This window comes from Festucalex cinctus, chromosome 9 (genome assembly GCF_051991245.1).
Source record: "Festucalex cinctus isolate MCC-2025b chromosome 9, RoL_Fcin_1.0, whole genome shotgun sequence".
In the NCBI taxonomy this organism is placed as follows: Eukaryota; Metazoa; Chordata; class Actinopteri; order Syngnathiformes; family Syngnathidae; genus Festucalex; species Festucalex cinctus.
In genome coordinates, this window is record NC_135419.1 from 12,146,651 (window position 1) to 12,160,496 (window position 13,846).

The window sequence follows — 13,846 nt, forward strand, 5'->3', positions numbered from 1 at the left end:
CCACTCCTTCGGTTATGTTAATCGACATTAAAATTTCAGTTGCATGAAAAAGTATGTGAACCCTTTGGAAACACCTGGAGCTCTGCATTAATTGGTAGATTGACACAAACATACCCATAAACCAGTACCGAAATATTTAAGCGCTGCCTCAATTTATAAGTGGACTGCCTTCAGAAGCAGCAGTAGTTCGGCAGATAGTGAACAATCATACAACAGAGTCCAAGTGATGTTTATTGCCACTAAACATTAACACGTGATTTATTTACACGTGTATTTAATCAGTCCACAACCTTAATGCTAACACCACCACCATAGATGGGCTAACAAAACTGGCATTGTCAACAATGGCATCTTGTGATGTTTACTTTGTTCAATGTGTGAGAAGAGGTGAGAGCTGTGGCAGGTCAACTCGTAGCAGCTTGACCATGACGACACACCTGCTCACAATTCTGAGTATCCGACTCAAATCATCTTATCCCATTGAAATTCATGGGAATGCCATTAATCCATTTCAGCACCGCATTCTATCCTCAAGTGTGAGTGCCTTAGACAGCTGGTGAATACAAACTTCAATCTAGTGCTGTCACTATTGAATATTTTTTAGAAAGTTTAAGGAAGTGTTTGGGGGTGATTTCATACTTAATATTTGTATAGTGATTTAAAAAAAAAAAAGGGGGGGGGGGATGTTGATCTAGTACTGTGTTACCGGTTCGGTCATTGTTTTCCAAAGTAAAAACAAATGTTTGCAAATCATTTATTTTGATTAACATGGAAGATAATCAGTCTTCTCGCATGAAGGACTACAAAAAACAGGAAACAACTAGTGTTGATGGGCTGAAATCAGAGGATTTGGACAATTTTGAATTTAAAAAAAATGGCTCCAAATGATTACTCTGTTATTAAAACAGTTGACTAATTTGATAATCAATTAATCGATTAATTTTGACAGCTCTTCTTCAATTATGCGCATCACTTCAGCTAAGTCATCAACACAAGTGTGAATGTGTTTACTATGCGTGTTAGCTATCAAACTTTTTTTTTTCTTTCTATGATTTCTCCATATCACAGATTTCAACCTATTGCAAGAAGGTCTGGAATGTATTCCTTGCAATAAAAGGGTGTTCGTTTACTGTCTGAAACAGCTCCAAGCATCTTACAGATTATCCAATACGTTAGAACAGGACATTTCCAAACCAATCCAACATTTCAATGTTCGCATGTTTTCTGACAGGGGAGGAAAAAAATAAATAAAAATGGGGTGACACCATTTCTCACCAGACAAAGATTGCTTGATTTGTCCTTAACGCATTCAGGTTACTTTCGCCCAGAAAATGATTGCCACTGTTGCTTGCTAGGCCTCTCATGTTAAACAGACACCGGTTATGTGGAATGGCGAATGGAAAAGCATGATTGTGGCTTGAGGCAAGTGCTCAAATTCAGATACTTATGTTCGCTTCACTCCATTAAGGATGGTAAAGGTTTCCCTACTTATGAAAGTAACTCAGTCAGTGTGCTCCTCAATGTCTTGTGCCACATCATCTACGTTACCTCTACATTTACTTGCCCACTGGTTCAGTCCATCAATTACCTATGAGGTGCCACTGAAAACCTCACAAATAATTGAATACCTACAACCACAAAAAAAAAAAAAAAAAAAAAAAAAAATTCCTACAAGCGCACATCAGCACCTAAAGTCTTTCTAGGAGAGTTTATTTTAAGCTGTTGTTTCTACAAAAGGGGATTTTGGAGGCTCCTTATCTTGTTACATTTTCACTTCCTGTGTTTTAAAAATAAATAAATAAATAAATCAATAAATAAAAATTAAAAAAAAAAGTCTCGGGTCCCACTACTTTTTTAGTCTGTACTCGACAGGAGAAAAATCTTACATTAAATGCAAGTCACCGCAAATTTCATGGATACAGTGTTTGCAAAGAACAGAATCACAAAGATTAGGGAGCCAAAAGCCAATTCATAATTTCAGTTTCACAGCCAGATAATTGTTATAGTGGGAAGGTGCGTCTGCTGCATCAATACAGACAGCAGTGCCTAGGTGTGTTTTGTGAAAAAGGTACAGGCAGATTATGTCTTCCTCTGGAATTATTCAAGAAGTTGCTAAAAAGGATTTCAAATGCCTACTTCTAACCTGCATGGGGTTTTCACTTGTTGCATTAAGGAATAGAAACTCAAAACGTGGTGGTGGTTGCATGAATTGAAATAAATTCAAACTAATTCATGCAATCAGTACAAAGCATTACAAGAGGAACTTTATAATAAAAAAAAATAAAATAAAATAAAAAAAAATAAAAAGGAAAACAATAAATAAGTTGGTAGTCAAGTGCTGCCTAGTGTATTGAATAGTCTGGAACCTAATAGTGGTGACAAAACTTAAGAAGAATGAAAAACACTTACATTGCCCATGTACTCAGACAGCAGATCCTGAAGAGCCTGGCGCACAGAATTGCATTCAGCCACAATACGCTCCCTGCGGTCATCCCGAGTGCATGAGGAGTCAGCCATGAGGGCAGCACCACTGATGATGCTCTCAAGACGTTCCTCCAGGGATGGACGAAAGCGCTCCTCACTAAACGCCAGGGGGTCTACAATGATTTGTTTCTGAGAGAGAGAAAAAAAAAAAAAAAAAAAAGTGTCAGTGCATTATTCAGATGACACAAACGTGGTTCATTAAGCACCCACAATCACAGCCCTATCCAGCCCCCTGCATTCCATCTAATCTGACCTCCTCTGCTTCAGTGTCATATTGCCATGGCAACAAGTGCATCAGAGACAAAAAATAAATGAGGGATGCAGTGTTGGTGATATGGGGCTGACTCATCTACTAAATTTTACCTCACTCATCCATATTAAATAATTTGACCTATCATATACCATGGGAGAGAGAAACTTCGGAAACGGGAACTCGCAACCTGACCAGTTACCACAGACAGTACTCTAAACATGTACTTAGTGACTAACACAGCAGTCCAGTTGCGATCGATTCAATGTCCGAGAAAGAAATTACCTGGATGAATGAGAATATCCACCATCAGATACACACAGAGGCAAGTCAACACTAGATCCTTTTTTGTATATTATTTAATTGTTTAATTATGGGATGGAACGCACGTGCCTAAGGCCCATCCAACACTGCATAACGTGACGATACTGAATGATACAGACCATTTTCAATTTTACAAAAATTGGGATAATTTTGGCCTAAAAATAAATAATTCATCCAAAACCAAATTGTATGCAAACTAGCGCTTTAGACAAGTGAGGTTCCTCCATATTGTAAATGTAGTTGTGAAATGTGAATTAAAGAAAAAGAAATACAATTTGATTAACTTCTTTACTGCCAATAGTAATTACTAGGGGTGTGAATTGCCTAGTACCTGACGATTCGATTCGTATCACGATTCACAGGTCACGATTCGATTCGATACCGATTAATCCCGATACGAATTTATAAATCGATTGTTGCGATTTTTTTCATTCAAATTTAGAAAATACTAATCAGTAAGCTTGTAGAGTGTAAGATTTATATGAAAATGTATTATTTATTTATCTGAAATTTCAGTCTTATAGAGGTTGTAATCTGTTTCATGTTTAAACAGCATTCAAATAAAATATTAAGGCTTAATGTTCCGTTCATATAACATTCTTCCATGCTCAAGGTGTGAATCCTAAAAAAAATAAATAAAAAAAAAATAAAATAAAAAAAAAAATAAAAAAAAAATCGATTCTGCCGATTATTGAATCGATTCGAGAATCGCGCGATGTAGTATCGCGATATATCGCCGAATCAATTTTTTTTAACACCCCTAGTAATTACTACTTTCCAATAAACACTACTGCAGCGCCTGCAAAATTTTTTGATTAATGAAGTAGTATGTCATTTAGCTATGGATATACACGTGCCAGCAACGCAGTTGGCACCAATCAAGGAGGTAAGCAATGTCCCATTGAGAACAACACAGCAAATACTGCACAGCTATGCTAAATGGTTCAATAGCTAATTGACACGATAAGAGGTTCGAACTTGCAATGAAAATGTATTTTTAGAATTCTGTGATAACTAGCTCATTATCTAAACAGGATAAATATGAAAAATTATTTTGTAATCAAAATCATGTCTGCTAATGGCTTAATTATGTGCATTTATAACCCCACACAATATTAAGATGATTAGCTCAGTGTCCTATCCCGCTGTTAGCTTTTTTTTTTGTCAAATGAATATATGAATAGGATGCAGGTTTCAAATAGTGTTAAACTTAGCTAAAACATTCAACTTTATTTGCTTTCAGTACCTGTTTTCTGCTCAAATCAATTGTATTTGACATGATATATAAAACTAGATGTGACTGCAGAATATTTCACACTACTCAGACGTTTCATTTCTGACAGCTATCCATTTTTTTTATGGCTTTGATTTACAATTCAGCCAGATACATACAAACACAGCAGTGCCCTAACCTAACATATGTGCTCAGTCAATCCACAAACAAATCATGAGGCACAAGTAAATAGGCTGTCATTCTGCAACCTCTTGTACTTACATCAAAATTGTTGAGGGCATATGCCAGCTCTCCACCACCCGCCGGTTGATTGAGTGCCGAGTCTTCTGTGGCAGTGGCCTGAGCAGCATTGGAGATGCCAGAAACCGCATGTTGCAGTTGCTTGTAGATTAGGTCACGGTTGGCCTTGTAGGCAGCAACGTCAGGATGCTGCAGGCAGGCACGGGATGCCGTGTACAGCATGGGGATGTTCTTCTGGAGAACACCACGGGCAGCAGCCATTTGGTCCTTGTGTTGGGCATCCTTTAACTCCTAAATGAAACATAGAAGGCATGAAGGGGCAGGGTTAACGTACTTATATTGGATATACTGGTAAGGCACTTATAATATTGGACCATAAACAGGCCTGTCATGCCCTTACATTAACTGTGACAGACTTCGTTCTGGGTGACCTAGATTTATTTCTGTCCCTGGCAGTAACAACATAGTCATAATCAGACCATTAAAAGATGCCTTCGTAATATGATGTATTTCTATTCAGACTTGCGCATTATAGAATAACACCATCAGCAGAAGAATGTGGGGATAGGAATTGCAGGCATCGTTTTATTGAACAAAAACACAAAAATACAAGTGCATCACAAATATCAATGTCCAGTGACAGAGACAAATGCCCCCCCCCCCCCCCCCCAAAAAAAAAAAAAATTGGAATGTATACATTCTAATTTCTGACTGTACTTTACCTGTTGTCTCTTGGCTGCCATGATGTTCAGCTTGTCAACCTCTGGCTTCAAGGCCTTATATTGGATCCCCAGTTCCTGTTCTGTTCCTGCATTCCGTACTTTAACGAGGCTGTCCTCCACCTGAATTTGAGACAAACAATTCACCAAAAAAATTTTCTGTTCAAATAGACTAATAGTTTCAAGTTACTGTTCCAAAATGTATACGTTTTCATTTGCATTTGAAGTATCAACGACGCCTCAAAAATATAGAGCTGCAGTGGTCATTTATGTCCACATCACAGATACGCCCAAAATAGAGTGTACAATGTGACCAGTTAGGATATTTTTTTTGCTGACTCTGTATTTCATCAAACTAGCCTCATCTGGCAACACTCCACACTTTAATCCGTTAATATCCTCCATTTATCTGCTTTCAAACATATTCTGCACTCTATAATGGGTCAAAAGGGAAATGGATGTCATGGAGTCTCTCTCACCAGTTTAAGCTGGAGCAGAAGTTTGTAGACGTCAGACATGTCTGCCAGAACCAACAGATGTGTGACAGCCGACAAGAGGGCTCTGGCAGCACGAACCATATTGCCTCTCTTTACAGAAGAGCAGGGGTCTTCAGCAAATTCTCCAGAAGCCTGCCTCATTGAATCACCTGGGAATGGAATATTTCTGTGAGCATGACGACTGGCAACAATTTAATTACAACTGCCTTGGCAATTGAAAAGCTTATGTTTGGCATTGATATATGCATGCCGTCTTGATAGGGCTATTGAATTCAACCTACATCATTAAGCAAAGTCAGACTTTGTAACTGACTGTTGAGGGTACAGCATAGATACATTTCTAAGTTTGTCTTTTCCTTTTCACAGCGAGTCAGCATATTGTATGTTTTCGTTTTTTGTATTTCAGTTATGTGTTTGTGAGATAATATTAGGCAATTAAAATGCACACAAACGAGAAACAGCTCCACACATTTCAGCTTATAAACCATTCTTTCGATATTTCTAATACAATTTCCAAGTACACAATGCAGGTCAAAGTCTCAACAAAAGGCCTCCAATCTTGTTTGTCCAGCACCATGATTTGTCCTACACTGGCCTATGCAGTTGACTGAGCGCATATTGACTTTGTCGGCTCACATTATGAACATCAGTACATCTGTCAATAGGTTACATTAAATGGGGAGACCTCAAAGGATGCAGCAGTAGGGGTCTATAACACACACAAAAAGTGACAAAATACTCCCTTTTACCCAAAGCAAAGTAGATATGGATGGTAAAATGCTCACCCAAAAAAAAAAAAAAAAAAAGAGCCGTTTAAGAATTTAAGTGAACAAAATTGTAAAAAGTGGATGCGTGATCAAATCAGAGCAACCCTTTTCCAATAAATCAATCAAAGACTAACTATTCAGATTTTTTTTGTTAAAGTGTATTCAAGTAGAAGTTTAGTACTAGTTATAAATAGTAAAATAAATATTTTGACAAACTCAAGCTCACCACAGTTTACGGAATTATAGAAGAATCCGAGGATAGTGGAAAAATGCATCACAGAAGAGTTGTGCCTTTTTTTCTTTTTCTTTTTTAATGAGACAAAGTACTGCAGGATGTAAATAATCTAGGCTAGATAGACCTAGGATAGGCTAGACAACTTGACAGTTTCTTGAAAACAATCAAAGAGAGAAATGTCATTTTTTTGACAGACCAAGTACATTAGCTCACTTGCCAATGGGCTTGTGAATAGTTTTAAACTGAGGACAATTTTATGTACGCATATAATCAACAACACAACTTTAGCAACGGCCTTTACACCTTAAGGCTATCCAAATCAATAAGGCTATTTTCAGTGTGTAGGTGGCTTCTGCTTCGATAATGCTCACCTGCAGCCCATGAAAAATGTACGAGTAGACCACAATAACAGCAATGCAAGAAAGAACAGGAAGTGAAGGGAAAGATAAATAAAACAAGGATATTAACGAACCCGAATGGCAAGCAGTTAAGGGGTGCCTTCAACATGGAGGGAAAGTGCTACTTAACCTTTAGTCCAATTTAAATTAAATTTAGTGGGGGGGTTCCATTTAAATTTAAAATCTCATGAAAACAAACAAAGCCCCTGGAACAAGCACATTAGACGTGCAACAACCATCCTTGATGTGGTCATCAATGGTTTCTTACATTCTAACAGCTGGCAGGTCACAGCTGGGTGGAAAAGGTTACATGAATCCAGGGGATGGAGGCTTTCTCAATGGTCACATTATCAGTCCAGTCACGCTCCACTGAGCAGCATAGCATAGCTGACAGCCAGCACGAGGCACCAGCAGAGTGCTTGCATTCCAGCCGTGTGACAGCTTACTGCAACTACAGTAACAATGCGAAGTGTGTGTCACAAAGGCTAACTGGCCACATGTCAGCCACCTCCAAAGTATTGCAGGGATAGCGAAAACAGGGGCACGTATAACTTGCTGGGTAACTTGAGGGAACAAAGACAGACTAGTGCAGCTGTCACCTCAAATGGAGGTAACCGTTGGACTCAGTTCTGAAGAGTCTGGGAGTATGTAAAAACAGAACAAGAGTTAACTGGAACGTGCTGCAAGAAGACTCAACTTTCATATGGCGAACTCCCATCTTGTGATAAGTTGAAAAATTAAAAAGAAATCCAGCAAGAAGACAGATCCAATCATCCATTCACTGCACCGCTTATCCTCACGGGTCTGCTGGATCCTTTGCCCAGATGATTTGACAGTGCAGTAACACCACCCACCAAACAATTTTTAAAGCAGGTACTAAGAGGGTCAAAACCTAAATAATTGTAATTTAAAAACAAAAACAAAAAAATATATACATAGCTTAATGCTAACATAAAAAGTGAATCACCATTCGACAACAGAGAGAAAAAAAAAAAAAGTCATGTGGGACTAAGCTCTTTTTTTTTTTTTTTTTTTTTTTTTTTAAACATTGGTCAGGCACTACACTTTGTGGTCATTAGTGTTTTAGTACAGGGTGACCCAAAAAGATGCGTACCCATATTTTATTCGAAAAAAATCAATTTTTTAACGAATGTCTTTTCTGTTGCAGGACGTGAAAGGTGAACCTATGGATGATCATTTGCAGCTATAGTTGCCCTGAAAATGTCTTGGACAAATTTTTGATTGAATTTTTGACAGATTTTTTATCGAATAAAATCTGGGTACGCATCTTTTTGGGTCACCCTGTATTTGGAGGGATTACAAAGAAGTTTGTTTAACCCGATAACACTGTCCCGCTTTGAAGTTACAACATTCATTATTATTAAGGGATACTATCTCTATAAACATGTGTGTGTATATAGCAAGAGAATGACATTTGGCAATTGAGAGCAGTACAAGTCTCAAACAAGGTACCGGTATTCACTCAAATTGGAAGATGCTAATGGAAAAGCCCCCCAAGTCACAATTCTAACTTGCCCGGCAAGTCAACTCTGCAATTTTCAAGATGGCTGTTCTACATATCAATGGTAAGTAAAAGTTTGAGTTGTAAAAGTTCATGTATTGTGGATCACCAATCAGTCACTCAACAAACTATTAATGGCTAAACTATAGCCTGTTAATAGAGGTGGACATAATTGTTCAGTCGCTAAAACTACTGTAAACTATGTGAATTTGATCTAGTTTGTTGTGGTGAAGAACATAACTTCATCTACACAGACATCGACTTCAATTTCTCTTTCTCTAAAGCCTTCTGCACACCTGAGCTATCTGCTGAGCAAAATGTCATTCAAGATGATTTGCTCAGCAAGCAAGTCTGACGTGTGCAATTTTCAGTAGGTTTTCTGCCTCGCAAGGCCTAAAAGATGACTAACATGTCTGTTATTTATTCATTTTTGCCTCACGAGGTGAAAAACTGCACGTCTCATGAGCCATTTGCCTTGGCCATATATTTAGGTGGCTAATTAAAAAACAACATTCCTAATCACATGGTTTCAAGATAGAAAGCCATAGAACACCAGCGACACCTCATCAATAAACAGTAACATTTTATCAGTGTTTCTCATTTCAAGAATGAAACCATTTAAGGCAAAGTCTGACAATGCAGGCCAATTTGTGCAGCGGCTTAACGTCGTTGGGGCTGCCATCTTGAAATCATGTGAATAGAAGATGTTTTGATAGGCCAACTGAATTTCTGACCAAGGAACATAGCTCAAGTCATCTCGCGAGGCTTTTTTTTTTACATTTATATCTAAAATAAATAAATAAATAAATAAATAAATACAAACGATAGCGACGGAGAGATGGTCACAAAGCCTTTTCTGTACCCAATACATTGGCCTCACAACTATAAAGTAATACATTTGACGGGCATCTTTCTTTTCTGACTCACCAATTGCAACATGGCTAACTCTGATGTGACGTGATTTGAATCGCTGAATTGCAACTTTTGTGGCAACTGGATTGCAACAAATCTGCTCATAGGCACAATCCAAATTTGCCACAGGGGAGAAAAAAAAAAAAAAAAAAAACATGGCTGCTTAACTGAGACACTAATGGAGTAGTGACCCCGAATACTCTAAATCAGGTTCATCCCCTCTTTACAAAACACTGAGGTCATATGAACATTAATAGTGCGCCAAGTGTCGACCAAGGTGTTAACAGTGCAGTTGTCACTTCACTAGTGCCCACGTCTGGTTTGTTGCGCATACACATAGGAAAAGCATACAAAGACCAAAGAGCAGACCATTTCCAATATACCTTGCTTGCGGACATCTTCTACTGCAGCAGTCAGCTCATCCTTAAGGAATTGGCTCTCCTTTGCAATCTTCTCTCCTTTTTCCAGGAAGTTCTGGGTGGCGGTCTCCACTGAAGCTGCCAGGACATGAGCCTTCTTGGAGCGTCCCTTCTTCTTGTTAGAGGGACCTTTGTTACTAGAGTTCACCAGAGTGGTGACCTATATTAGGAAGACAGCAGGGTAAGAAAATAAATGTTATGGCTCCGACAAACTGATGTGATCGCGAGTACTTCCAGTAACGTGTTCAAACCATCATTTGTCTTCAATTTACATGATCAAAACCGCAAGATTATTTGATTCAATCTCTGAAGGTAAATGCCCTAAAGGCATACAAATTGGGTGTTGTTGTTTTTTCCGTTGCCATTATGCAACAGTTGCTTAAAATGTTTGTTTGGCAATGCATCACATCGAGGTAACTGCTGCCTCAGCCATTTCAAATGCTTTGAATGTCTAAACTAAGGGGCACACGCTTGTTTTCCACACTAGCTCCGCTTCCCATAGCAGAAGCACATAGCCAGCTGGCACAAGCACTCGTTGTCGAGCGAGGCGGAAGGAGACGGCCAAGAGATTCAGCCTTCGGGTTGTTAATCTACTGAGTGTCCGGTTAGCCATTGGTACAGCAGTATAGTGGATATACTGGAAGAGAGGAAGGGGGGAGAAAAGGAGAAAAAAAAAAAAAAAGGCTACACACCACTGTTCAAATCACTCTTGTAGGGAGGGAGACATTCACTTCTTGTTAATGTCACCGTGGTCCATATTTTCTTCACTTGTTGATGACTGCATTGGAAATTCTTTTGTACACATCCTGCCTGATACCTTTGAATAATGTGATCCAACAGATGCTGTGGAAGCTCACTGCGGACTATTTCTTGTGCTGCAAGATGTGACTAAAAAATGTCAAGAAAAGCCTACGTGGAGAACATCTAAATTTTATAAACGTCAGATATAAATTGATTACGCACTTTTTTTTGTTGTTTAAAATAAAATAAATTAAAAAAAAAAACAAAAAAAAACACTGGATTAAGTCATTTTATTCAGATCACTTTCAATCAACATGTGGCCTTCAACTTCAAAGGGTAAACAAGATGCACACCGTCGCTATTATTACCTGTGTGACCAGGGGCTCTAGCAGCCTCTCCACTGCCAGAGTCCTGATCTCCAGACTCTTCGGGTCCCATTTGAAATTGATGTTCGCAGTATTGATGCTTGTCATGTCTGGAAGTCTAAAATGGGAGACAAAAGTCACATCAAAGAACACAAGATGAAACAGAATTTTACTCCTCTTTTAACCAAAGAAGCTGAGTGCAGGAAAGAGATTTTCACAGAATGTTAACAAAAAATAAAATAAAAAAAGGCCTTAAGATTTTGAAGGGTGTAAATGCCATGCCAACTCTCAAAATGTTCTTTCCGCTTTCAATAACTGCTAGTACATCAATTTGGTATCTGAGAGAGAGGTGGAACACTCAGGGAAGCTTGGGGGCAAAGTAGCGTGGACATAAAAGTTGCTCACCAAAAGCTTGAAAACAATGTCATTGCTATAAGCCTAGAAGGAAATGTCATAATCGTTGTCTGCAGTTACATTTGATTGTTACTTACTAGGGGGTGCTCACACTTTTGGTGGATAACCTAATAAAAATTTAAATGAGATGGCTTGAGGGGACGCCGCCATTGAAAAATCTGAAAATGGCCTGTTTAAACATATTTTCATGCTTAGATGATATTACTTTATTTTCACAAACATCCATCCATTTTCCTAACCGCCTATTCCTCACTAGGGTAACGTGGAGGGGGGGTGCTGGAGCCTATCCCATCTGGCTTCGGCCAGTAGTGGGGTACACCCTAAACTGGTTGCCAGCCAATTGCAGTTTTCACAAACACTACCACTATTACAGTTTAAACATGTCAATAAACATTTATTTCTAAAATTCAAATTTCATGACAGTATCTCCGCTCATAAGATATGAGCATTTTCCCCATCAAAGAGTTTTGTAAGGATATTGAATGTACAGTGATTTCCACAACATACAAATGCATGGATGATGATAGGAAAAAACAAAAAAAACAAAAAACTTAACACTAGGCCTAAACAAAAACAGCAGCAATGTTTCTGTTCAGCGGAACTTACAAATCGACACAATGGCTAAAACGTTGCTTAAATTAGTGATTAACGCGTGAGTCAAACAACTACTGTCGTCAGCAATATGCTAACAATTTAGCTCAACTTGCACCTGTAGTTATTTGAAATCTAATTGAACGGCACTCATTTTGAATCATTAGGATTGGTTTAAAACGGGAAACTAAGCCACGCGATCAAGATCGGTTTGAAGTATTACATGTTATGTTAGTGTATCATTCTTGCTCATTTAGCTTACCTGCTAGCGTACTTTTGTCAAAGCCGACACCTTGCTAAAGCTAATGCTAGTTGACAAACAAACGCTACACAAGCAAGAGTCCCTTCCGAACGCTACGATTTCTAAAACCAACTAAACTGTTAAAAAGTGCTCTCGAACGCTCCACATTCCACCCTTTCAACTTCTTCTTTATGACGTCAATGACTTCAAAGAATGACTTTTAACTCACTGATAACAAATTAGTTAGGAAAGTTTCAAGATGGAGGAATGACAACGCTTCGAAGTTTTCTTCCCTTTCGCTGCCCTCGCGGACTTGATACTTTTTTTCACTCTGCTGACGCACTTTTACAAGAAATACTTCTTAAAAACACTCAAATAAGTAGTAGTTCAAAGAGACTCTCGGTAAAACGTTACCTTGAAAGTTTCGATAGACCTGGTTTCGCTGTCGTAGACTTGTTTCCCAACAATGGTCGAGACAGATGGGGGGGATTGGGCGGTGACCGAGTTCCTGAACTTCCTGGCAGCTAAACTAGCAGGGAACGTCCAACTAGCCCGCAAATGACGACTCGTTTCGGGCGTGGCAGTAACTGTGCCTGTCCATATATGGATTAATTATTGCTTCCATGTTTCCCAGGCTTGCACGCTCGGGGTCAACTAACTTTTGCGACATACGTTCAGACTTGTTTGCATTTAAAAACACAAAAGATAGATTAGCTAGGCGTTTAGGGAGAAACTTGTTGATGTTACTAATCCCTCAACGAGGAAGTTAAGTTAATACCCAACGGATATGCACGTATTTATAAAGAAAATGAACATTTTAGTCAGTTTAAAAAATGTCTTCGTGTTCATTGGTTTACAATATTAGTTGTTGGTTTATTTATTTACTTAGTTCCCACATATTATATTACTCATATTTGAGTATGCAGTTTGCAGGATAGTCAGACCGAACTGACTGCATTTCCTGCATGAGCAAAATAAAACAAGTGGAAAATAAAATAAATCTGTTTTTAACCCTAAATCCCTAAGATCTCAGTCAATCAAAATGTCAATTGCAGTTAACTAATTCACTCTCTATATATCATCATTATTACCATGAGTCGTCATCAATCTGCGGAGGCTGAAAACAAGTAACAAGCCAACTCTGTAAAGTAAACAGGCATGTTTAAAAAGTAGGGACAACAACTAAAAAGTTGTTAGAAAATAAATACCTGTACTAGTGGCATGCAGAGGGCAGGGCCAAGGGGGCTGTGACCCCCGGGCATCCACCCCGGCCGTCGACAAAAAAATATTTTGGAGTATGTCCCTTGCCGATAGTCGATGAATGCGCACGCAGGAGGGACATCTGTTTGTGATCGAGGGGGCATAAACTGAAAGAGTTCCTTTGGGGGCAACCAAACCAGCCGTTCGCCCTTGGTACAGATAGCCTACCTGAAAAATTGATGAAGTATAAGAAATACAATATTTGTTACTTCTCACCACTGAGCCCACTGAAG

At 38.7% G+C, this 13,846-nt stretch overlaps 1 protein-coding gene across 2 annotated transcripts in view; it reads right to left on the reverse strand.

The window, feature by feature from the left end:
* ctnna1 (catenin (cadherin-associated protein), alpha 1) overlaps window positions 1-12,936 on the reverse strand; it is a 43,057-nt gene extending 30,121 nt beyond the window's left edge. Inside the window, exons 1-7 of one of the 2 annotated variants that reach the window (XM_077532998.1) lie at window positions 12,768-12,936; window positions 11,111-11,225; window positions 9,966-10,161; window positions 5,731-5,897; window positions 5,255-5,374; window positions 4,554-4,823; window positions 2,410-2,613 (exon numbers count right to left, since the gene is read on the reverse strand). In XM_077532998.1, the coding sequence (XP_077389124.1) occupies window positions 2,410-2,613; window positions 4,554-4,823; window positions 5,255-5,374; window positions 5,731-5,897; window positions 9,966-10,161; window positions 11,111-11,215 (1,062 nt within the window). In that variant the 5' untranslated portion in view covers window positions 11,216-11,225; window positions 12,768-12,936. Of the gene's footprint in view, window positions 1-2,409; window positions 2,614-4,553; window positions 4,824-5,254; window positions 5,375-5,730; window positions 5,898-9,965; window positions 10,162-11,110; window positions 11,226-12,374; window positions 12,541-12,767 lie in introns of those variants that run through there. The other variant, XM_077532999.1, reaches the window with a different exon arrangement.
* Window positions 12,937-13,846: the final 910 nt, after the last annotated feature.